The sequence below is a fragment of the Chelonoidis abingdonii genome, chromosome 3 (assembly GCF_003597395.2).
Source record: "Chelonoidis abingdonii isolate Lonesome George chromosome 3, CheloAbing_2.0, whole genome shotgun sequence".
Taxonomy (NCBI): domain Eukaryota; kingdom Metazoa; phylum Chordata; order Testudines; family Testudinidae; genus Chelonoidis; species Chelonoidis abingdonii.
In genome coordinates, this window is record NC_133771.1 from 138,971,582 (window position 1) to 138,998,377 (window position 26,796).

At 45.0% G+C, this 26,796-nt stretch overlaps 1 protein-coding gene across 3 annotated transcripts in view; it reads left to right on the plus strand.

Annotated features, from left to right (window-relative positions):
- SLC35F3 (solute carrier family 35 member F3) overlaps window positions 1-26,796 on the plus strand; it is a 320,504-nt gene that overhangs the window by 167,591 nt on the left and 126,117 nt on the right. The window contains exon 1 of one of the 3 annotated variants that reach the window (XM_032774995.2): window positions 16,538-16,735. The exons of the other annotated variants lie outside the window; for them this stretch is intronic. Within the exon in view, the coding sequence (XP_032630886.1) occupies window positions 16,660-16,735 (76 nt within the window). The 5' untranslated portion in view covers window positions 16,538-16,659. Of the gene's footprint in view, window positions 1-16,537; window positions 16,736-26,796 lie in introns of those variants that run through there. 3 annotated transcript variants of the gene reach the window in all.

The following is a 26,796-nucleotide window of genomic DNA, read 5'->3' on the forward strand; positions in this document are numbered from 1 at the left end:
CTATTAGCCAGTATGGGTAAGGAATGGTGCCCCTAGCCTCTGTTTGTCAGAGGATGGAGATGGATGGCAGGAGAGTGATCACTTGATCATTGCCTGTTAGGTTCACTCCCTCTGGGGCACCTGGCATTGGCGACTGTCGGTTGACAGATAGTGGGCTAGATGGACCTTTGGTCTGACCCAGTACAGCTGTTCTTATGTCCTTATGTAGGAGTCCAATCCTGGCATCACAGATCTGACCACAGTAGGTACAGACATTTCCTGGCAGGTCAACTGCCTGCTGGAAGAAAGGACTTTCTTTTTCCTTCCTTCTCTCTCTCTTTTCAGCTTCAAGGACATGGTGCTTCTCCTCGAAGCAGGCCACTGCCTGATGGAGGATGTGGCACCTTTGGGGTTGGTTGGTGGCTTGCTCCTTCCAGCTTGTGATGGCCACATCAGTTTTGAGAAACGCTTTCAGTATGTCTTTGCAGCATTTCCTCTGATGGCCACAGGATTTCTGACCATGGCTGAGCTGAGAGAAGAGGATTTTTTTGGGGAGGCGAGAGTCTGGCATCCGCACACAATGTCCAGCCGAGCAGAATTGGTGCATGAGGATCATTGCGTCAATGCTGGTGACATTGGCTTCAGTGAGGATGCTGGTGTTAATGCAGTGATCTTCCCACTTGATGTGAAGAATCTTCCGGAGACGTCGTCGGTGGCACCTCTACAGACTCTTGAGGTGCTGTCGACAGATCGCACAGGGTTCGCATCCATAAAGGAGTGTAGGAATAACAATTATTTCAGGATCTTGGTGTCCTGCAGTAGGTCACGGCCCATGAAAACACATCGGAGCAATTTCCCAAAGGAAGCACTTGTGCGTTGAATACTGTGCGGGATCTCACTGTTGATTTTTGCATTTTGAGAAAGTTGGCTACCGGGGTAGCAGAAGTGCTTGACTATCTCCAAAGTCTGTCCCTCGAAGATGATTTGTGGAGGGTCATGTGCAAGGCCCAAGGCAGGCTGATGGAGCACTTTAGTCTTCTCAATATTGAGTGAGTGTCCTAGGCTTTGATAAGCTTGTGCAAAAAAATCCAGTGTGGACTGAAGGTCATTCTCAGTGTGCGTGAAGATGGCACAGTCATCAGCACACTGAAGATCAGTAATGGATGCCCTGAGGACTTTAGATGTCAAGCAGAGACATCAAAGATTAAAAAGCTGTCCATCCAGTCTGTATTGAATGTCAACTCCACTGGGGAGGCGTTCTTTAATGAGGACCAAAGGATTGCTAAATAGATGGAGAACAGGGTTGGGCCAGTAACGCATCCTTGCGTAACCCTAGTTTTGATGACGAAAGGGTCCATCTCCAGGCCATCACAGAGAACTGTGGCAGTCATCTGATCTTAGAGAAGCCTTTATAAATATTGGAGCGCAGCCAAATCTGGCCAGCACCTTCCACAGGGCTTCGCTTTTGCTGGAGTCAAAGGCCTTTGTCAAATCGATGAAGGCCGTGTACAAGTCCTGATTTTGCTCCTGAGTATTTTCCTGGATTTGGTGGGCAATGAAGATCATGTCAGTTGTCCTGCAAGATGGTCTAAAACCACACTGAAATGCCGACAGTATATCCTCAGCAAGGGGAAGTAATCTGTTTAAGAGGATACAAGCAAGAATTTTCCCTGCTGTAGATAGGAAGGCAATGCCTCGATAATTTCCACACTCTAACTTATCTCCTTTCTTAAAGATTGTAACAATTGTTGGCATTTCTCAAAATGCAAGTATCCTGCATGTGAATATGGAATCATAGGAATGTAGGTTTGGAAGGGATCTCAAGAAGTCATCAAATCCATCTTTTGCACTGAGGCAAGTAAACCTAGACCAAGTGTTTGTTTAATTTGATCCTAAAAACTTCAAATGGCATGGATTCCACAAACTCCTTAGGGTCTCTGTTCCAGTATGTAAAATATAGTGGAATCCTGTTATGAAGAGTTTTTATCATTATTATTTCTTTTTAACTGAATGCAACACATACTTTCATTATAATCTGAATTGCTCTTTGCATATGGCCTGGAGAGACTTCGTATATCTTGTTTTACTTGTTCATTTAGGATGGGATTTTTCAAAAGCCCATAGGTGATTTAGGAGCACAAGTCCCATTGATTGAGTGCTTCTAAGAAACTTAGGCATTTTAGAAAAATCCCACCCTTTATATCTTAAATGAAAAAACCTAAATGACTGAGAGTTAAAACCATCTAGCAGTTTACATAGCTAGTCTAGTTGTTTGGTTTCACCCTTACAATCAGCTGTTCAGATTCGAGAAATGCCAAGTAATTTGCTTTTGGTTTTCACTGAATCCAAAATCTGACTATTGAAGAGATTTGTAGGGGTTGTGAGAGGAAGCATGTGTTTTGTGCATATTTGTTTTTTGTGCTTATTCTTGATTTCAGTTATGTGCAAACACAAATCTAGGCAACATGTCAATATTCATGAATCAGATGCAGTAAGTCACATAGACACTCTAATGATGAGGGCCATCTGGATAGAGAGAGAACTGAACCCATTTCAGAGATGATGTATGTCATCTCTAGCACATTTCATCCCAAAGGGTGTGCTTTCTTACAGCATTTGCCTCTTGACATGGAGTACAGCCACAGGGCAAACAGCATAACAAATAGATACTTTGGTGGTGAGGACAGTAAAAAAATGCCTCGAGAGATACACCAACTTCCAGTCTTACCTGGATATACCAATATGTAACATATGCCACAAAACATCACATCTGAATTTGGCCTAAGCCATCCTCTCTTTATTTATTATAGCAACTCTTTACATCTTCAGGTTAGATTAACTAAACAACTCCACATGAAGCTACATGAAGTGTCCATTTTAGACACTGTCCTGGACTGAACTCCATTCCATCTGTCCCAGCAAAGACAGTTTGTATCGGCAAATTTCATCTGGGTAGTAAGTCATGTGCTCACTTTGTGCTCCAAGGTGTAGCATGGATCTACAGTAAGTTCAATATGTTTCTCTGCCTGCTGCCTCTGGAGCATTGTTGTGAGTCAACATCATGTTGGTTTCAACATGTTTGACAACAATGCACAGAAATGTTGTGCAATATAGTCTGTTGACCTTCTGGCAGTTTCTTTTTATATAGCTGTTGTATGAGTGTTTGCTGCTGTTGTTGAATGTTGGAAGCCATACTATGTAGAATTTCCTGTCAGTAAAAATAACTGTCTTTACCCATGTGTGGTTGGAAAAATGTTGTCACAATCTTAGTCACTAAAGGGACTTAGTTTCTTTTGTATTTGGAGTCTCATATCCAATAGGACCTGATCTTGCAAGCCCCCTGTGCATGGAATGACCATTGAAGTTCTAGCCTTCTTTATGCTTCTAAAACAACCCAAAAAGGGCAAAGGGTCAGTTCCCCTCCCCTTTTTGCAGGCAGGTCTCTTGGAAGATTTCATGAAATCCAGAAGGGGCTTGTCATTATCTGCATATAATCTTGTACCCTGAGCATATCTATCTTTCTAAGGTGTTTCTAAAGCTCCTTTCACTGTGCTAGGTGCATCACTGCAATTGACAGCACTGAGTGTACCTAAATAGCAATATTCTTGTAGCCTGCCTTATTTCTAAATGCACAGTGGCATGTTGGTTTTCTCCTTCTTGCCTTCCCCTATAATATCCACAGGGTTAAACCTAGAAAGATACCATTGCTGGGGAAAGGCCTTAGCAAGAGGTGGGTCTTGCATTTAAACCTGGACCTAGGTGAAGTAGTTAAACATTCATTGTGCTTTCCGAAAGAGCCATCATCCATTCGTCCAGTGATAGGAGACCGTGAACTTTGCTTGCCTGAGGTTCACCTTCTTAGCTCTCCAACCACAGACAAAACTACCTTGTCTCACACATTAGAAATGCTAGTATCTGAGCCAGCTTTAAATCTATGCTGTATGCTAAAGAGCTACTTATGCTCAATTACTTATTACCTGGAGTGATTAAAGTGATTTGCAGTGTGTTTGTACACTGTTAACTCCAATACAGTGTACATGTGTGATTTTATTACCATACTGGGAATGGGAAAAAATAGAACTTGATGTTGTACCACTGAGTATCAAAGACCTTAAGCTACTTTTAAAAAAAAAAAGAAAGCAGGTTACTTAAATTATTTCATTTAACTTATGTTGTTATTGTATGAATTAGCCTGAATTATGATATTCTGAGAATAGGATAGCCCCAGCTGTACATGCATCATGACTATAATTACATTAAGCAGCTCTAGTAACATTATGAACTGAGAGCAAACTTCAAGTGATCTTTAATGCCATCAAATCCCTGAAACAGTCATGTTTTATGCACAGTTTGAGAGAAAAGTAGTGGATGTAATATGTGGCTACATAAATCTGTTTCTCCCTCTCAGTGCTATGGGGAAAGTTTAACCAGAAATACAGGGCTGAGGCAAGTAGACATGAGAGAGGAGAGAGAGACACAGCCAGCATGGTTGGAATGATCCATAATTCAAGACTTTGCTGAGGAATGTGGTCTTGGTTATACATAGGGGCACAGAGCCTGGTCTCTGGCTAATGAACTCGGGGAGCTCAAATGTAGCTGTAGGCCACTTTTGTGTCCCCCGACCCCCGCCCCCAACTTGAGGCCATTAAGGCACCAATCTGCTCCCTGACAGAAATTAGAATATTGTTCACCCGATTCTAATTTACGCTGGTTGCAAATGGCTCCCAAGGGCTGTTTCAGGAGCTTGAGATCACCAATGCAGGAGGGAGCTTCAGACACACCTTCTTTCCCTGCTTACACCCACTACACCAGCAGACAGAAGCTGGGTGGCATATGAGCCGCTATATCAGCTATGTGGCATCCAGGGAATTCTCCTGTGACCAGATCTGCCAGATTTAAGGCTGCTTTATGCCTCAAAGCAGCTGAGATGCACCAGAGAGTTTGATCCAGGTCACTAAATGAGAGGATCAGACTATATCCTAAGGTCTTTTTCTTGGTTTCGAGACCAGTGAAAAGTCTCTTTAAACAAAATTAATTCTTAAACCCAAATGATACATGCTGCAAGATAGACAGACACGTTGTACTGGTAATCAGTGGGTGCACTGGAGCAGAGGTTACGCCAACTAAAAGAAAGAAGAACCTAACTGTTAATATCAATGGAGAAAGGTCAGACTCTGATCTCACCTGAATCCCTCTCTACCATCAGTCACAGCGAATTTAGCTGGCACAGGAGAGTGCTTCAGCTTTGCTGAATTTGGCCCAATATCCTTGTAATTTCTGATTGTGACATGTTTCTTTGTGTAACTCACTAAAATAATGTTTATATTCCCTTAAGCTGCTGTCTCTGGTCCTCTTCTCTCGCCTTCTATACTTTGGAAACTCGTCTGATATCGTTGCCCTTCTTCATTTTTTCACATGTACTTTGATCCTCCATCCTTGTTTCCTAACAGCTTCATGTTTTTATAGCAATTAGGTTCCCAAATATAAAATAAAACTAGTTCTCTGTACTTTGTATGTCACTTTCTTGTGTATGTATTTTGTGGTTACACTATGTGGGTACTGCTCTCACTGAAGTCAAAGACAAAGCTACCATTAACTTTAGTCAGAGCAAGGCTGTGCTCTAAAAATGTACAACATCCATTTTGTGTAAGCCTATTACAGGCTTCCATATTGTACTATTAATTACCAATCCAGATCCATTCTTCAGAAGCATTAACTAAATCCACAAACCCAACTATAGAAGCTGAGGGATTAGTGATACGCAACAAAAAGTCTTTATAAGTAGCTATCTCATGACGGTGTGTGTAGAATACTTCAAAACGTACTATGGGTTATCTTGGGATCAGGTCTCATGGCTTGTGCTAGTGTTATGATCCTCCCCAGGCACAGTGAAAAGCAGAGTCATATTTGGTGCCACAACATAAACATACTTTCCTATAGAAAAAAATTTGCCAAATAGTTCCAGCGAGAGGTGATTTATAGAGTGGGTTGGCTCATCTTCTATGGGCATATCCAAAAATTTGTGTATCCGACTATATTAAAAGTAAAATCACACATATTAACAACATGAAAAATATTTTAACAATAGCTAATTAATATTGGATGGGAAAAGCCTGTCATATCTGCTCCCTCCTACCCCATATAGAAACAACAGAAAAATAGCCAAGACTACAAATGCTACTGCATTTCTAGTAGATTAAAACAAATCTCTGGCAATTGCAGGAATATATTGATGACAGTCCCCTAAACGGTAGCAAAAGTCAAATAAATTGTATACATTATGTAAATATTCTAAACCTTTTTGCAAAGGGGACTCAGAGTTTGGCACATGGGCTCTCCTTTGTTCCTCCTAACTTCAGTCTTGAATAATGGACTGGCTAATGTCTATCTGTACCTCTGTGCTCTTCTGGATGAAAAGCAAGAACTGCTCATGTGTGTGTGATTGTTACTTTTTAATGCCTACAACTGATGAAGGATGAAGAACTATTTAAGCTAAAGGAGAATGTTAGCACAAGAACAAATGTGTATAAACCGGTCCTGAACAAATTCTGGTTGGAATTAGAAGGTTTCTAACCATCAGAGGGGAGAGGTTCTGGTACAGCCTCCTAGTAGGAGTTGTGGGGGCAAAACACTTAGTTTTAAGAAAGAGATGGACAAATTTATGAGTGCAATTGTATGGGTGGGGGGGTTGCATGTGATGATAGGGGACAAGGGTCATCAACAGCCCTGGGGCTCACTTCTGGTTTATGTCTTATGTTCCCAAAGCTCATACTTCAGCATTTCAGATGACCATAGCAGGGACCAGGAAGAGATTCCCTGCCCCCCGCCAATCTATTCCAGCAGGGTTTTTTATCTCTTTCATCTGAAACACCAAGGATGACCATAGCTGAAGATGGGACTTGGGACAGAGATCTTAGGGGCACTGGGCATTCTTTTTCTGTCGGTACTTGGCTGGCTGGTTCTTTCTCATACGCTCAGAGTTTATCTGATTTCCATGTGTAGAGCTGGGAAGGAACTTTCTCCCAGGTTTGATTCGCAGTGGTTTTGGGAGTGTTTTCACCATCTTCTGCCAGGATTTTCTGGGTATATCTCACTTAATCATTTCCCTGCTATTGCAGGGGCTTTGGGCACTGACACACCTTGGTCCCTCCTATTATGTTCCTGGACCACACAATACTCTAGTCTTCTACAGGCTGTAATACTTTGGTCTTATTTTAGTTGTGTTTAGTGTGCGGGTGCTGGTATTGGTGGTCTGTACTATACAGAAAGTCAGATTAGATAATCTGGTGGTCTCTCCTGGCCATGAACACTTAACTCTAAAAGCATTACTTACAATATTACAGCAGCTAATTTAGATTCTCCTTTAATTCAAATAGTGCAGATCTATGTGTTTTGAATCATAGTCTGTAGTTTCTAACCCTGTCCCTGCATCTGTGTGGTGGGGCTGATGTCTGCATGTTTGCAGCATGCAACAGCATCATTTAAGAGAATACTCATTTCCCCTAAGCACTGACTAACAATTTGTGGATGAATCTAATAGCAAGGTTGTAGTATTTTCCACTGCTTCATTTTGGGCTAGCTGCTATTTATAACTACATCTTCCTGCTCCCACATAACAGCTATGTGCTGCCTGCACAAATACTGTATTACCCTGTGCAGGGGACGAGAGGAAGGAGAGGCTGCAATCAGCTGCTAAAAGCGTAGAAGTGCAAAAGGGTGATTCAGGTGAGATCATACACTTTCCCTCTGTATCCACTTTCCCCTACTCTTCCTATTGGTCCTCAGGATTCATGGGCCATGACTTTTCCACATCTACTAAACTCAACAGCTGTGTAGTCGATTATCTCTTCAAAAACACATTCTGTTTCAAAGGCATCTGAAAGTTAAGAATACAGGAGACAAAGTGGATTATTTATGCTAAGTACTTGTCGCTGAAACATCATTCTTTTTTCCTCAGTCTCATCATCTGGGAAGTTATTATGAGGATCCTTATAATGTACTGTAAATGTTGGCAGCATTATTTTTGTTAATAGGACATCAGACTGAGTTTAAGATGTGCATTAATGCTAGGCCTTTGGGACCAATTATACTCACTGCACTTGTGTAATTCTAGGGTAACTTCACTGAAGTCTGTGATGAGTTGGGAGAGCTGTGAAGGATGTGAGGCTGTTCTGTAATCATTAAATGAATTCTACATATGACCTGGTTATTGAGATATTTATTGCAGTTATATTGGGTTACTGGAATGCTTATTTATATATTGATTTAGTTAAATAGCAGGACAGTTAGTGCAATAGCAAGAAGGTAACATAATATCTCTAGATAGGTAACGTCCTAATAAACACAGCAGGGGATCATTAAGAAACAATTCTGTGCTATTAATATGCTAAGATGCTCCTTGGCTCCAGCCACAATTACACAGCTGTTTTGCCCAGGCCCGGAACAGAGACCAAAATAACTTGAAATGGTTAATTAACTTGCTAGAAATAAGGGGAGGCAGCTGTCAGAGGCTGTTTCTGAGGACACACTGACACAGAGATAGGCCCTACAAAGGGGAGTCAAGCATTTGGGCCATCCTAAGGCTTACTACCCCCTGAAAGCTTAGGAAGATAGACAGACATGCATATAAACTGTTTTGTTGTTTTAAGATCCTTCTCTTCTGCTCTACTATGTTCTTACTGTTAAAATTAAACAATACTTTTTAAGGAAGTTGTCTGGTTGCTGTATTAACCAGTAATCAGTGCTCCCAAAGGGCAGACTGGCAGGTGCCGAGGCCAGCTGGACCTGCTGAGAAATCAGGGCTGGTCCAAATGGAGATAGGGCCCAAGGACCTACTCTAAGAGCAAGAGAATCATGGGATTCCACTGAGACAATGGCTTCACGGAACTGTATTGCATTTGTGTATCTTTTGAATCCAGCGTAGGTCAGAACAGACCAAGTGATCTGTGTAAAATGAAGTGATGGTCTCTGTGCATGCCTCTTGGATGTCCACCTTCTAAAAAGCTCCTTCACAGTTACTGTAGTGCTAATGGTCAGTCTTGTTGGCAGACTCAGCAGAAAGTTCACGGACTGAATGAGTTTAGAGTCTGAACTTTCCTTTTCACCCACAGAGATGTTTTTTCTGCCTAATAAGATCTGAAGCACGTTGACAGAACAATGTAGTGAAGCATAAATCACTGTTGCCTGTGCTTTGTATAAATATAGTGCTCCTTTCTTCAAATCGGGTATCTTTTCAGGAACACTAAATTCACTTTTAATAAAAATCAAAATAGCTGGTGGTACGATATTTTCCCATTTGCAGGTTGAAATAAAACATAGATATTGCCTGTCTGCACCATAAAACAAAACCTAAAAATGAAGCTTACATAGTCTAAAGTTAAAGGTCCAAGACCTAAGCAAGCTTTTTATTTTATTGGTGTGACAAAATGAGGAAGAGGCAACCAGGGTTAATTGAAATGCAGCAGTCTAAAGCCAGAAAAGTGGGTGACTTGTCTCAGAATTTGTTACAGAGAGAAAGTTATGACTTTACTAAAGTGCACCACCCTGCTGATCTTCCTTTACTGCTCACAAAAGCAATAAACATTAAAGTTAATTGAAAAAAAACCCACAGGCAAGAATTCCCACCAGGGTTCTTTATATCCATGTCTAGGAACTGGGTTATACCTTTCCATTGGTGAGAGAATCTGAAATACACTGGGGATAGGAATGATTTATCGAACTCTTCCAAGTTCATACACTCTGGCGTACAACTGGAACCAGATTTCATTCAGCTGCCATGACTTCCTTTTTCATCTGATATCCAGCTCTGTGGACACTAGTGGAATGACAGAAGACACATAACTAACAGAGTGCTTGATGGATGTTGGGAAGGCAAAGATCAGAAAGACGTCATTACAGTGAGGCAAATATTGCAAAATAAAACTAAAACTGACTGAGTATAAAACTTCTTACTGAATTTGCATTGACTAGACTCTTGATTCTTTTGTGTTAGATTCCTGTGAAAATGAAAGACTTGTGAACTATATTACTGGTGAGTTTTCATCAACACAGCAAATTTTGAGTGAATTTTGCAACACATTTGCAGAACAAACTTCATATTCAAAATTACCAGCATTTGTACAAGAAACAGGCTTCTAACAGATAGTAGGTGTATCTAGTTAGAAATAAAAACATACCAAATAACCACACACACAATAAAAGCTTGAATTTTAAATACAACCAACTGCTCACAAACAAGCTACAGACTGAGAATTATCTGAAAAGATTATTGAGCAAGGTGAAAATTTGTGAGGACAATCTTGTGCAGTGAGTTTTGTGAGGACACTTGTTTGAAAATTTTGGACATTATCCTTCTGTCTGTGTTTATCTGTGTCTGTGTCTGTATCTGTGTCTGTGTTTGCTATATGTCATCCCTTTGTCTTCAGCTCAGTCTGTTATACTATACCTTGCATGCTTGAGTTCTGATTCAGTGATAAGGATAATAACCTGTCTGACTGTTTCATTTTGTGTTCTTAATTAGTATTCCTTCATTTTAAGTCTTTTCAGCATTTGTGAACCATTCAGCATTTCTGTATGTTTACAGTAGAAGATTTCAAGTGTAGATAAGCTACTTATTTACGGCAGAATATTTCCAGTGTGGATAGGCTACATATTGACCAGATAGATCACTATGAAGAGGAGATTTGAAAGTGGTGCAAGCAAGAGACGGCGAAAACAACTGAGTGAAGTAGCAGCTAAGAGCTCAAAGCCAATAATTTCATTTCTTAAACCACTGGAAAACACACCTTATTCAACAAACAATGCTACAGATAATGAAAACTCTGCAACTGCAACAGATGATATTTCAGTGCCAATATCTGAACACGAGTAGTCAAGAAGGAGATGTGCCAGCCATAACAGATGCAGCATAAGTTCTTGTGTACGATCAAGAAACTCAACAGCAACATGAAGATGTAGATCTTATGCAGCAAGAGCAATTCATGAGTACTACAGGTTTGACTGTGACTGACATTGGAATTATTGACAAGCACAATACTGCCCAAATGCAATCTTTTCTTTAAATTAGTTATTTTGAAATTCCAAGTAACATTCCATGAGATGCTGATAATCATGCTTTCCCTACTCATCCGCTGACAAAAACTCTTCCAAATGGAGAGACCTGCACAAGAGACTGGTTAGGTTGAAGTACAGAAAAACAATCTCTGTACTGTGCACCCTGCTTCATTTTGAATAAAAGTGCTGCAAATGCATCAGTTCTCTCTGATCAATCAGGATGGAGCATCAACAGAGGTTGGAGGAAGTTGAAAGACTGAATATCATCACATGAGAGTTCACCGTCACACAAAGAAAACTATGTTGCATGGAAATCAGCCAGTAGGGCACCATCAGCTGAAAGTTCAGTTGAGAATTTACTCTTGACTGAACTCTCTACAGAAACTAATAACTGTAACCGCCATCCTGATTTTTCACATTTCCTGTCTGTCACCCTAGTTGAGAACCATGGGTCCATTTTCTACCACTGGGCAGGTTTATCCTGGAACCTGGTTGGCTTCAGTGCACTGAAAGAAATTGCATCAAAAGAGACAATTCTAACCTTGCATGGTGCTCTCAGTAGGAATATTTTGCTCTTCTACAGTGAAGTTATCAGAGGTTCTCAAAGACACTTTACAACACATTAATTCGTTTTCACAACACCTTGAGCGCATCCTGAATGCCATCCTTTTTCTTTCTGAGTGGGGAATGGCTTTCTTTGGTTCCAGTCAACATATTGGTGATCATGCAAATGGAAACTTTCTAGGCATAGTTGAGTTCCTCAACAAATATGACCCACTTTTATCAGAGCAAGTTAAATGTGTTCAACAATCACAAGAGAGTCAAAAGCACATGCAAGTCCATTATCTCTCCACATGCATACAAAATGAGTTTATTGAGCTATGCAGGTCATTCGTACAAACAACTCTTGATGAGATTCAAAATGCCAAGTATTTTTCAGTCATTGTTGATGCCACTCCAGATTGTTCTCACAAGAAACAGCCTACTCTGGTTATTTGATATGTTCAGATTGTAGACAGCTCAAAATTTTCAATTGAAGAAAGGTTAATTTTGTTTGATAATTTCACGAGAAAAACTGGAAAAGAAATTGGTGCTTGAGTACTAGCAATTCCAGAAGGTTTTAAGTTAGATTTTCAAGTCTGCATTGGCCAAGTCTATGACAACGGATTTAATATGGCTGGGAAGTACAAAGGTGTACAAACAGTTCTGCTTGAGCATAATTCAAACTATATTTTCTCCAGCTGTGGAAACCACACACTAAACCTTGTAGGTGTTGACTGTGCTGAATCATGCAAGAAGACAATTACTTATCTTGGAACTGCTCAGCAAATGTACAATCTCTTTGGTAGCAGTCCACAAAGGTGGGAAATTCTGAAGCAATATCTTCCTGTTTCACTGCCTGGGGTGTCCAAAACTGCATGGTGTGCACATATTGATGGTTTTCAACCAGTTGCGCAGCATTTGAATTCAATGAGAAAGGCTTTAAATGAGTTTGAATCACTCAATCTCACTGCACAGGCTCGAACTGAACTTCAGTCTATTCAGAAGCACATATTCAAATTTGAATGCATTCTGATGTTATCTTTGTGGATTGTCTGTTACAGCTATCCCCCTATTCCATTTTGTTTCTTACAGCTGTCCCCATACTCCATTTTGTTCTCCTCCTGTGGCCGCCCCTTCCCTGGCTGTTAAGCGCAGATAGCTGACACAGCAAACCCTGAGAGAACCCCCAAGACCACAGACTCTAGTAAGGTATGAAGGAACCCGAGCCAGGTTTATTGTCAAACGAAGCACAAGTAATAGTTTCCTATAGACTCTACAGGACATACTACGAATATGTGCCCCCTGGCAATGGACACAGCTCAGTCAGTGGTGGGACTTTTCCACTGCCCCTAGGCTGGACAAAGATGTGCACTCCGGGACCTACTTTTATACAGTTACAGGACAGATTACTCATCCCTACTGATGTATTGAGGTACAGCCCCTTGGCTCATTAGGGTGCTGTCTCCCCTTTGATCATGTTGTTCCAGACAAACAGATCTATCCATCCCTATACACCCCATCCCATCGTATTTTATTGTTAAATTCCCACCACTTCCTTTTTCCTTTAATAAAGAAATTAATTGGCACCCCACCTGTGTGGTAATTGCTCCCCAAGATCCCATATACCTGCTGGCAGGGACAGAAGCTACTTACAATGATCCACCAAACTAATCTGGTAATCGAAGCACGCATTGCTACACTTGATGTTGAGAGAGATAACATTGAAAGTCTTATCAATGACATTCAACAGATTCATGAACAATGGGGATGCGATCCTGACTGAGTCCAGATTAGTAGCACAAAATATTGGCCTTCCATCTGAGTTCTCCACCAATTTGAACTTACCTACTGAATCCGATGCTGAGCAGCATTATAGGGTCAATGTCTTCCATGTCATCATTGACTCTATTAAGTCAGGTCTTACACATCGATTTGAGTCACTGCAACTAATTTGTACCCTTTTGGGGTCTCTTTGGCAATTCAACAGACTGAGTAATGAAGATCTACTTGCAGCTGAATAATTTCAGCAACAGTACAACAAAGAAATCTCAAAAGATCTCAGTGACGAGGTCATCTTCCTCAAAACAAATATATTCCACGAACTTTAAATTGGATTGCAAGCCAAAGGAATTGCTTCAAGAAATACTTGAACTTGGACTCTCTGGGGTGTTTCCTAATATCACAATTGTATTGCATATTTTTGTCAGTTTGCCTGCATCAGTGGCTTCAGGTGAATGCACCTTCAACATGTTGAAGCAGGTAAAGAACTATCACCATTCAACTATGGGACAAGAGTGTTTGAATGGGCTTGCCATGGTTAATATTAACTGAGACATTGCACAAAAGCTAGATTTTTCCTCAATAATTAGTGCATTTGCACAGAAAAAGGCTAGAAAAGCATTTGTTAAATAAAAAAATATTCAAATTATGTTTCACTCTTTCTTTGGTGCCTCATTTTGTTTTCATGTGTCGTCGTCTTTATATTTATTATGGTTAAGGGACTCAAAAGCTGGAAGTGTCCCAGGCCTCTCTGGACCTCTGAAAGGGTCTGTGTGGTGCGGCTTGGCTGCGGTTCATCCCTCAGCAGGGCTGTGGGGTATCCCACCGCCTCGCTCTAGTTCGCCGGCCGACGGTTCTGCGGTCGTGGGGAACAACGCACACTCGGTTAGGGGCTCAGGCCTTTGGAGCAGGGGCTGAGTCAATAGTCAAATGGTGGCCCAGGCCCTAGGTCAGGGCGGAGCAGCCAGCAAACAGTCAGAGACTCAGGCTTTTAATTGGGGACTGAGTCAAGAGTCCAAATAGCAGCCTCGGCCCTAGGTCAGGGCGGGGCAGCAAGCGAGCAGTCAGGGACTCAGGCCTTTCAGCAGGGGCTGAGTCACTAGTTCAATGTCAGTCCAGGCCCTGGGTCAGGGCAGGGCAGCAAGCAAACAGTCAGGGACTCAGGCCCTTAAGAAGGGGCTGAGTCAATAGTTCAGTAGCAGGAGGTCCTAGCCTCTCCAGGCCAGGGAGAAGGGGGAGTCTGCCACCGAAGGAGTGGGTGGCAGGGGGGACGCAGGCCCTCCCACTCCACTGCATCCCAGCCCGGGGCCCTAGCAGGGGCAAAGACTCGCTGCTGTAAGTGGGGATCCTGGCCACAACACACTGACATAGGTTCCGGCAGTGCTGCAGCCAGACTGGGGTCAGCTGCCCCCGGGCTACTTCCACACTCCCCCTCGTAGGGCACCTTAGTCATCGTAGCATCGCCGGCGGTCTCAAACACCATCGGTTCCTCTGGGTAAGTAGCGGATGGTAGGCTCAGCTCCTCCTTGGGGTAGCAGGCAAGAGGCAGGCTCGGCTCCCTCTTGGGGTAGCGGGCAAGAGGCAGGCTCAGCTCCTCCTTGGGGTAGCTGGAGTGGGGTTGTCTCGGCCAGTCCTCCTCAGGGTAACGAGTGAGGGGAAGGCTCAGCCAGTCCTCAGGGTAGCTGGAGTGGGGTAGGCTCAGACAGTCCTCCTCCGGGTAACGAGCGAGGCGTAGGCTCGGCGTGACCTCAGGCTGGCCACAGCCTTCTGCTGTCTCCCCCAAGGGAGCTTGGCCACAGACATCTGGTCTCTGTGGCAGCTGGCTCTCAACTGAGGTCTGCAAGTGAGCTTTTATACTTCCGGGTCTGTGCCGTGACCTCTGGGGGTGGGCGCAGGACCCAGTGGCTCTGCCCACATTGGTGTCAGGGGAGGTTCGTCCCTCAGCGGGGGTGTGGGGTATCCCATCGCCTCGCTACAGCCTATCTCGAAAAACTGAGTAGGGAGGGGAAGGATGGTGGATTTCTAATCCAGGAAGCGTAATACAATATAGATGCTGGCCCCCATCTCAGTGAGAACCCTACAATAGTTTCCCCCAAGACTGGTTTAAAAATTAGCTCAAAGCTGACACCATCCCCAGAAGAATGGGGGTTGGCATCAAATATGCAAATAAACAAGGAGTCCTTGTGGCACCTTAGAGACTAACAAATTTATTTGGGCATAAGCTTTTGTGGGCTAGAACCCATTTCATCAGATGCATGGAGTGGAAAATACAGTCGCAGGTGTGTATATATATATACATAGCACATGAAAAGATGGTAGTTGCCATTTTGCTGATACAGAGTAACACGGCTACCACTCTGAAACCTATCAAATATGCAGTCATTCTAATTTTATATGTGCTAAAACAAAATAAAATAGCCCCCCAAATAATTGGCACTAAAATGGTTGGCAGCAACTCTAGAGGCATCATGGACAGGCTCCCCCCAGGTGAGTGCTGAGACCCTGGCAGAGTCAGGAAGGGAAGCTTGCAAGGGCCACTACCCATACAACTGTCATAGTCTCAGTCTCTGGAGAGTCAGTTTCACACGCACTATAGCCACTAAAAAGTGTAACAGGTGCTAGTGGGTGCAGCGTTTCTGTGGGCAGAGTCGTGTGAGTGTCCCCCCTTCATGTCTTGCTCCTGCACGTGTGTGCCTGTGTCTGCCTCTCCATGTATTGGTCCTACCCATTCGCATGAGCTGTCACAAAGTCTGCAGTGGACGGGCGGGAGGGGGAATAAGAGCCTTCCACTCCGAAGGTGACAGAATCACTTGCTCGTCCATGGAAAGGCTGCAATGGCCCGGGGGGCTCCCATAGCTCTGGGCGAGTGAAACGCCTAAGTAGTGTCCACCGCTACCCCCGCGCCTCAGTCAGGCACGGGCACACGGCCTAGCCACAGAGCAGCTGGGCGCTAAGGGAGGCTGTGGTGGCGGGGCCGCTTCCCTGCGGAACTGAAAGGTGAGTGAGCGAACCAGGGCAGCTCCCCTTCTGCCCAAGCCGGCGGGAGCGCGATTTGCGATTTGCATGTGACGTTTTGTTTGCAGCAAGCCTCAAAGCGGAGGAGAGAGCGCGGGGTGAGGGAGAGGGAGGCACCGGCGAGCCTGGGGACGGGGAGCTGCTGCGCCAGAGGGACGCGCAGGGGCAGGGAGAGCCCGCAGAGCAGGCAGCGCTGGCTGCAGGAGGCAGCGGGAGCGGAGGGCGCTGCTGCAGCCGGCCCCAGGATGTAGGCGAGCAGCTGGAGAGCTCCTGCCGGCACAAGGGCTCACCATGAAGAAACACTCAGCCAGGGTGGCCCCGCTCAGCGCGTGCAACAGTCCGGTCCTTACCCTCACCAAAGTGGAAGGTAAATCCGGCCGCAGTGGAGGCGGGGGGCGGGAGAGCTCGGCAGCCCCGCGGATTGGGGCGTGGGGACCCCGCCGGTCACTCCGCGGCTGTGCGGAGCTGGACGGGCGGCGGCGGGAGCTCAGCGCTCCTTGCCCGGGCGGGAGAAGGCTGCAGCCCGGCGCTGCCTGCGGGTTCCTGGGCTGGGAGAGGGGCCGCGGGGCGGGGTGGCGCTGCTGCTGGAGGGCGAGGGGCGGGATTGCTGCAGCCGCGCGGGGCCCTATCCTGAAGGGACCCGCCGACTGCCACTGAAGGAGGATTTCGCCAATGCAGACATCGCCGTCCAGTGTGCTGAACGTCAGCTCCCTCTCGCGGGGCCGGAGCCTGGCATAAGTTAGCGCTAAGTTTTCCCAGGCGGGGAAGGGCTGTGCATTGAAGGAGGGGCTGCTTTGGGAAAGGACATGCTGCCCTCATAGGAAATGGAGAAACGCTCACTGCTCACATCGTCCGCCTGCTGCGGGGCTGCGACTCTGCTTTCCTGCGAAGGGGGGTTAGTTGGAAGCTACATTGCCTTGCATTGCTGCATTATTCCCACTGCTGTACCAGAGCCTCCTCCAGCGCCCCCCGGTCCCTTCCTGAAGCCTTGGAGAGCAGGAAGCAGACTCTGCTTTCAGCTGTGCTGGCACTGAGCTAAAGCTGACCCCATGACTCCCCCTCAGACACACCACCACCATCCTAGGAGTCCGGGGGTGCTGCAGCACCCCCTGACTTGAAGTGGTTTCCATCAAATACAGGGCTTACAGCTTGGTTAGTGGCTCTCAGCACCCCCATTGGAAACATTGTTCCAGCGCCCCTGACCACCATCACACTGACTGACTGTGCACTGGTCACAGGACACCCCTATGAGGCAGGACAGTGCTCTTATCCCATTTAACAGATGGGCAGAGACTAAGGGATTTACCCATGGTCACACAGGAAGTCAGTGGCAGAGCCAGGACTTAAACCCAGTTTTTTCAAGTCCCAGGCTCACACCTTAACCACTGGACCTTCCACTTAGTTGATAATTGGTCAGAATCTGTCAACACTAGTAGGTGGATGGAACGGAAGCATTGGAGATTGTTCAGGCTGAGCTGATAAAGCTGCTGTGCCCTTTTGGCCTGAAACAATAAGCACATTGGCTCCATACGGACCGAAACTGGAGGTGCTAGGGGTGCTGTCACATCCCTGAGCTTGAAGTGGTTTCCGTCATATACAGGGTTTCAGCTTGGTTCAATGGCTCCCACTATACAAATTGTTCAGTAGCTCTCAGCACTGCTGATTGTCTCTAAGGTTAGAAGAAGTGCAGAGAGATTTCAAGAGGCCATTTGCAATCAGGAGAGGGGATCCTGCAGTCGTTCAGACACCAGGCTCTGGGTATTCTGGTCTACAGTGGTCTATAGTGAAGCAGCAGTTGCAGAGGAAAGCAACCAGGGAAACCTGAAGAGGTTATGCTCCAGGTGAAATGACCCTGGAGTGTGGCGTGGCATGTGGGAGGACAAGGCACCATGGTCTGGAATGCAGTAGGCATCAGAGGAATGGGGACAAGTGGGCCAGGTGCTGGAGCACAGGAAGGAAGCTGAGTGAGGGTAGTATGGGGAAGATGTGGAAAAAGAGAATGAAAAGATGATGGGGGAGAGAAGGGAAAGGGTCAGTGGAGGAAGAAAGAGGGTCCTAGAAGGAGCAAGTCAGTCACTGTAGGAAAGGACAAAGAAGTGCAAATAGGCATTGGGAAGAAATATAGACAATGTGGCACTGAGAGAAAGTGGCTGGGAGGAAAGGAAGAGAAATGGACTGTGAGAGAAGAGGGGTAATAAGAAGGGCCATCAGAGAAAGGAGGAAGAGAGAAAAGAGGAAATAAGGATTGAGATTCTGGAGCACTCACAGGAGGAAAAAGACAGAGGGCTCCTGGGAGTAGAAATAAAAATGGGGGGCTCCAGTAAAGTGGGGAGGAAAAGCAGAATAAGAAGAGAAGTATTGAAAGAGAAAAATAGAGAGGAAGAGGAGAGAAAATGGTAGAATACAGATAGAGAGAAAGAAGAGGAAATGAAATGGGGTGAGAGAACAAAAAAGGAATAAATAAATGGAAGGTGAAAAAGAAAAATCAAGACCGCACAACATTAAGGCTAGTGGTTCTATTTATTCAGAATAATGTTGCTCTGTTTCCCAGGCAGTAATCCTCCTGAGGACAGTGTGTAGCCAGTCTCCCAGCCAGTTCTTGATGGAAGAGTTTTTAGTCTGATTGCTCTTTCCTTGAGCTGTAAATTGAATCCTTTCAAGCCTGTTCCTGTCAGTTCTGTGTACCAACTTTCAGAGACCATATTACCAGCTGCCAAGAACTTAGCTGACCTAGTTGGCTTTTTCCAGCTCTAGTTTCTATGTGCCTGATTCTGCTTCCATTGAAGTAATGGAATGGCAAAATTTAAAATACTGTACTTAAATGATTCAGGATACAGCCCAGAGATTTATGGAAACAGCTGGAGTTACTCTTGCCATTTATGTCTTTTTCATGAGATAGACCAACTCTGTGTGAGACTTTCTCTTACCAAATTAATCAACAGGGCAGTTCTTGGGATGGTTACCAATGACACAGCAGCAAAGAATCCTGTGGCACCTTATAGACCAGGGATCAGCAGCCTTTCAGAAGTGGTGTGCCGAGTCTTCATTTATTCACTCTAATTTAAGGTTTCACGTGCCGGTAATACATTTTAATGTTTTTTAGAGTCCTCACTACCAAGTCGATATATTATATAACTAAAACTATGTTGTGTGATTTAAAATTAAATCATAGGTTCAAATGTTAACAGCCACTCTTAAGAATTAATAAAAGTCTGTATCTTATGTCGCCGGCCCACTCAGCCCACTCTGGGTCTGTGCTGGTTGTTACCTAGGTCAGCAGTGGCCTGTGGCGGGCCAGCAGCCGGACCGCCCAGCTGGGGAGCTGAGCGCTCACCGCCACTGCTGTCAGGGTGTTCCATCTCCGCGCGGTCCGCCAAGCCGGCTCCCGGCTGCCAGCCCTCTCAGCCCGCTGCCGCTGGGGCTCCCTGCTCCCCACTAAGTGCGTAGTGTACCTACTTCTTCCCTGGTTCTGGCCCATTCTTCTCCTCTCGTCTGCACTGAACTGGGGAGATGAGACGAGCCAGGGCTGGGTGGAGGTCTGGCCAGGAGTCCTAGAGAGGAGGGGCGACGGGTTGGGTGGCAAGGAGGTTGGTGTGGGGGCACTGTACCTGGGGCACTCCCATTTGGTTGTGGAGGTGCAGGGTGGAATGTGGTAGTGGGGGTGCAGGAGAGCTCCCGTCTTGTCTCAGTGGGGGGGTGGGATCTGCGGGGTGCATGGCTGTGGGGGGGCTTGGGGATGTGCAGGGTGCAAGAAGGCCAGGCAGAGGGCTGGGGCATGTGAGGGTGGCAGGTTCAGGGTAGGGGGCTGGTAAATGTGGGGTGTCAGAGTCAGGCGGGGTCATGGGGGGAGTGAAGGAGTCAGAGGCTGGGTGTACAGGGCTCAGAAGGGCCCTGGGGTTTGTGGGGGTGCAGGCTCAGGCAGGGCTGGGTGTGTTGTGGGGGGTAGGCTCAGGGCAGAGGGCTGGGTGACTGCCCCCAGGACCCCAACCCCCCTCCGCATGCCCCTTGTCCGACTACCCCTCCTGGGACCACACCCCTATCTAAGCCTCCCTGCCCCTTGTACTCTGATGCCCCCCCTAGAACCCTACCCCCTACCTGTCCCCTGACTGTCCAACCCTTATCCACACCCTACACCCAGACAGAACCCCTGGACTTCAGTGCCTATCTAACTGCTCTCTGCCCCCTGACAGGACTCCCAGAACTCTGGACCCATACAACCACCCCCCCGCTCCCTGCCTGCCTCAACCCCTCTCCACCCCTACCTCCTAACGATCGAAATACAAAGGAGCACTAAAGATGATAAAGTCATTGCGGAGAAACTAATGGATTCTTGCTTCAGTTCTTCACAGCTGAGAACTTAGGAAGATTCCAAACCCTGAGCCAGCTTTTGTAGGTGACAAATCTGAGGAAATGTCACTGATTGAAGTGTCACTAGAGGAGGTTTGGAATTAATTGATCAACTCAACATTAACAAGTCACGGGGACAGAATGGCATTCACTCAAGAGTTCTGAAAGAACTCAATGTGAAGTTGCGGACTATTAACTAAGGTTTGTAACCTGTCTTTTAAATTGGCTTCGGTACCAATGACTGGAACTATTAACTAAGGTTTGCTAACCTGTCTTTAAATTGGCTTCAGTACCCAATGACTGGAAGTTAGCTAATGGCCAATATTTAAAAAGGCTCTACAGGTATCCCACAATTACAGACCAGTAAGTCTAATGTCAGTACGGACAAATTAGTCAAAACAATAGTTAAAATAAATTGTCAGACATGTAGAAAAACAAACTGTTGAGCAATAGTCAACAGGTTCTGTAAAGGGAAATCGTGTCTTACTAATCTATTAGAGATTCTTGAAGGGGTCAGCATGTGAACAGGGGGAATCCAGTGGACATAGTGTACTTAGATTTCCAGAAAGCCTTTGACAAGGTCCCGCACCCAAAGGCTCTTACGTAAATTAAGCTGTCTTGGGATAAAAAGGAAGGTCCTTTCATGGACTGAGAACTGGTTAAAAGACAGGGACAAAGGGTAGAATTAATGGTAATTTTAGAATGGAGAGGGTACTCGTGTGTTCCCCAAGGGTAGTCCTAGGACCAATTCTATTCAATTATTGATAAATGATCTGAGAAGGGGTAAACAGTGAGGTGGCAAAGTTTGCAGATGATACTAAACTGCTCAAGATAGTTAAGAACCAAGCAGACTGTGAGAACTTCAAAAGATCTCACAAAATAAGTGATTGGGCAACAAAATGGCAAATGAAATTTAATGTGAATAAATGTAAAGTAATGCATATTGGAAAAAATAACCCCAACCATTACATACAATATGATGGGGCTAATTTACTACAACGATCAGGAAAAAGATCTTGGTGTCATCGTGGACAGTTCTCTGAAGATGTCCACACAGTGCGCAGAGGCGGTCAAAAAAGCAAACAGAATGTAGGAATCATTAGAAGGGGATAGAGAATAAGACTGAGATATAATTACTGCCCTTATATAAATCCATGGTACGCCCACATCTCAAATACTGTGTACAGATGTGGTATCCCTCACCTCAAAAAAGATAGTCTAGCACTAGAAAAGGTTCAGAAAAGGGCAACTAAAATGATTAGGGATTTGGAGAGGGTCCCATATGAGGAAAGACTAAAGAGCTAGGCCTCTTCAGTCTGGAAAAGAGGAGACTAAGGGAATATGATAGAGGTATATAAAATAATGAGTGATATGGGAAAGTGGATAAGGAAAAGTTATTTACTTATCCATAATACAAGAACTAGGTCGTCAACAAATGAAATTAATGGGCAGCAGGTTTAAAACAAATAAAAGAAGTTCTTCTTCACACAGCGCCAGATCAACTTGGGTATACTCCTTACCTGAGGGTTGTGAAGGCTGGGACATAAAAGCATTTAAAAGGGAACTGGGATAAATTCATGGTGGCTAAGTCCATAAATGGCTATTAGCCAGGAAGGGTAAGGAATGATGTCCCTAGCCTCTGTTCCATTAGGAGAGGGGATGGATGTAAGAGAGAGTCACTTAATCATTGCCTGTTAGGTTCAATCTCCTCTGGGGCACCTGGCATTGGCCACTGTCGGCTGACAGATAGTGGGCTAGATGGATCTTTGTCTGACCTGATACGGCGTTCTTATTTCTAATGTTCCTGACAGCTCCCCACAGAACTCCGACTCATCGCCAACCCCCCCCAGCTCCTTGTCCCCTGACCACTCCCTCCAGAGTCCCCCCACCCTAACTGCCCACCCAGGACCCTCCTTGCTCCCTGTCCCCGACTGCCCTGACCCCTATCCACCCCTCACCCCCTAACAGACCCCGGGACTCCCATGCCCCATGCACCCCTGCTGCTCCCTGACTGCCCCCCCAAGATCCCGCCCCCCCATACAACCCACCCTGTCCCTGTCCCCTGACTGCTCCCACTCCTTATCCAACCCTACCCCCGAGTCCCGGACCCGGACCCCTTACCATGAGGCTCCCCGCTCATCCAGAGTTTTGCCGCCGCTGCCCACGCACGCAGCCCCGCCCCTCAGAGTGCTGTGCGCGCCGCGGCGTTGCTCCGGATGAGCAGGGAGCAGTTTTCCTTCCCCACGGAGCCAAACTTTGCCCCGCGGGAGCACGCAGCCTCAGCCCCCAGAGGCCAGCGTGCACGGCGGCAGGGCTCCAGGGGAAGGGAGGGAAGGCGAGGGAGGGGCCAGCAGCTTGCTGCGCTCTGTCCACGCTCTGGCCAGGCAGTGCAGACCCTGCAGTTTGCCACATCGGCAGGATTTTTAATGGCACACTGGAGTCCCGGCGGGCTCCAGCGTGCCATTAAAAATCGGCTCGTGTGCCATCTTTGGCACACGTGCCAAGGGTTGCCGACCCATGTTACAGACTAACAGATGTTTTGGAGCATGAGCTTTCCTGGGTGAATACCCACTTCGTCGGATGCATGAGACACAGAACCTCTTTTCTTGCAAACTGGGGGCTTACAGTGCTAATGAAAAAGACAGATCACAGTTCTAGATCATAAATGAACCGAAGTATATTGTAGGCAAGCTTTGATACCCAGCTCTGCTGCTGCACCTTTGCAAAGGTGTGCTACACCATCATTTTGCTAGCTGATCTCTGCTTAGCACAGGCTGAGCCCTGAAGTTTGACACGCTGTGTAGTAGAATCAAGGCTGATTCTGAAATAGCAACACACAAAAAAGTTTGTCCCTGCTTCAGCTAGCAGGAGTGATTACCCTTTTCTGGCCCAGCACCAAAGCTACTTGGAGGAATTGGAACTGGTGGAGCCTGAGGGAATGTGCCTCTCGCCAGTCAGCCAAGAGGAGTCTTTCATTGATATGCATTACTGTAATGCCTTTCAGCATTCCCTCCCTCTCTGTCTGTACAGTTGCTACTTTGCTTTAAAAGGGAGATGAGGACTTTGTGCTCTTTCAGAAGCGTGACTGCCTTTTCAAATTATCCCAGAGACTGAATCATCACTATGCACCGAGCCTGCTGTACCAGCGCTTTGAAAGACAACCACATCATATACATATCATTCAAAGAGGCAGTAACCATACTCCTTTCTCCTGTGTCTGATGCTGCACCTGTTTGTTTTTGTATAGCTCCTGCCAAGCATAGGCTCAATGTCCATTGCTTATGTTTGTCCATATTTCTGTTGTTTTATAGGCAATTTCTGTAGTGCAGTGGCCATCTTAAAGCGATGCTTTTTCTCTCTAGCCAGTGGGCTAGCTTCACCTCCACGGATGCATGGAGGTGCATTTTACTCTGAGTTCTGTATTCACCCCCAGGGAAGGGTAGCTAGTGTTTTCTCCTACCCTTCATCTTGGGGTGTTCCAGAGAAGGGCAGCTTTGACTTTCACCAAAAGCTCCAGGACACCCTCTCTGTGCAAAGGGAATACACCAAATCACTATCAGTATATCCTATAGCTATCCTAGCCATGCCCCTCCTTGACCGCTACCACCCAATTCCAAGCTCTGGGCCCATACCAGAGGGGAAATGGTATCTTCTTTCTGCTACTGCAATCGCCAGTTCTAGCTGTGCAATAGATTCAGGAATTATTCTGGCCCATTGTTTTCTCTGTTTATTTTGTCCCTGATAATTGTCTGGTTATATCAGATTTTTGACCTGGTGTTCATCTCATGTCAGGTAAATGAGGACTCCAGTGAAGTCAATGGCATTATATCAGTGTAAAGGAGTTCAGAATCAAGCCCTTTTCCTCTAAAGTTTAACTTTCCTTTGGAAATTTCCCCCCAAAAAAGATATGAAAAGTTAAAACTTTTTCATCTATTAAATCATTTGACAGTTTTATTGCATCTTAAAACTCAGCTGCGAATCATTATATTTGCAGTACATAATATAACCTTGGACTTTTCAGGACTTTGTCAGATATATGTGTATGTGGGGAGAGAGGGAGAAGGACTAACTAAAAGGCATTGTGCATAAAAGTATAAATATATGGAGCTACTCAGATTCACATCCACTGAGGATTTTGCCCTTTATTTATCTCAGTTAGGGATGGCAGCATCTCAGTCACATATGTCCACAACCACACCCTCACACACTTTCCATGTTGTATAATTATACCTCATTTAGGTCTAATTACATTTATTAAAATCATTCAGACTTTTACATTCTTGTTAATTAACAGGAAAACGTTTTACTTTTGCCACAAGCTTAGCTGAAGCTATGGAAATGCAACTAGTGATGTTCAGAAGCTGCTCACATCACAAGTTATATCTCTCTTCTATAAATTGTTGCACATGCCTGTCTCTGTTTAGAAGTTAGGGTCAAATTCTGCCTTGTGCAAACCTGGAGTAACTCCATTGGCATCACTCAAATTATTCAGGATTTCTACAAGCATAACCAAGGCCAGAATTTGGACTCTAATGTGTTATACATTTTCAAGTTAAATTAATTCACCACAAGTGCGAAAACATGGTAATCACTGTAATAATGATACTTCCATAGCATTTGTTATTTAAAGATTTCAAAGAACCTTAAAACCATTAATCCTTTCAAAACCCCTTTGAGGTAGGTAACTCTTATTCCCATTTTGCAGACGGGGCAACCGAGGTATTGCAAAATTAAAACCGACTTGCCTAATTCACAACAGCACATCTGTCACGTGAACAAGAATAAAACCTAAATTCCCCAACTACCAACACACCATCCTTTCTCTTGAAAGGATGCTTTGGGATGCAATAAGACTCTTTCCACTGATAACAGTGTGCATGGACCAAGCCTTAATTTAGTGACTGTCTTGATTTTTGTAACAAACTTCCTTTTTCAGGAAGTTACCTCAACTGTTGCACAAATATATGTGAGGCTAAATACTGTAGAAGAACTGGCAATGCTCTATGGGACTGGTCTAAAGCTCATACAAAGATTTTCCCAGACTTCCATTGACTTTATTGGGCTTTGGATTAGGCCTCAGAAGAACTCGGCCACAGAGTTAATATTTTTAAAAGCTTTCAAACATTTGACATAAAGAGGCTAAGCTGTGAAACAGAGAGAAATGCTTGGCACTCACTTTAAACACTCTTCTTGTGCTCCTGTACTTTGGAAAACATATAGCAACAGATGAGCCAATAGTAGATGCCTCTGTTTCTTTTTGTTTGTCGTGGTCTATGCTTTCAGAACTGGGAATACACCATGTGCATAGAAGCCAATCCTGAATTCCATGGGCATCCATAATTTCCATTGACTTCACAAGGAATGCATGATTGGGTCTACAGTGAGTGACTTGCAATGTCTGCTTTAGTTCTCACCAAGTTTTTGCTAAGAAGAAGGCTCTATTTTGAAACTTCAATGGTTTCTCTGATGTGGTGTTTGTGATCAGAACTGAAACTGCTAAACTCATTCACAGATGGTAACAACTTTCAGTAACTAGGACTGGATTCAAACCAGTGACCTAGCGGTGAAACTGGATGGGTAGAGTGCCTGAGGCTACCAATCTCCCCATAGTGTCCCCTCTTAATACCACAATATCTTTGGGCAGATGATCAAGACCCTCTTGCAGTAGTGTTGTCGGTTTCTGTGCTACACAGCACCTGCCACCTTTCCCAAGCAACACAACACTTTCATAGTCCTTAAACAGACTCAAAACAAATTTCTTTCTAGTTGTCATAAGCTCACTCCTTGGAGATTCGATTTTGATCATGTTTTACTGTTTTTTAAAACTTTGTCCTACCTCATTGGTCTTAAGGGAATAAACCCTAAGTTATAGGTCTAGTGAGGACCAATTACATATAATATATCTGCCATGAATAGCATGTAAATAAAATGTAAATGGGACCATTTCTATGCTATGGGTGGATAGTGTGATACAGCATGGCCAGAAGGCAGCATAAGAGTGTTAGCAGGGGGCCTTATTCCCTGCCAAGGGAGGAAGGTTTGCTTTAGATTAACTAGAACAGCTGTGGCCAATTAGAGCAC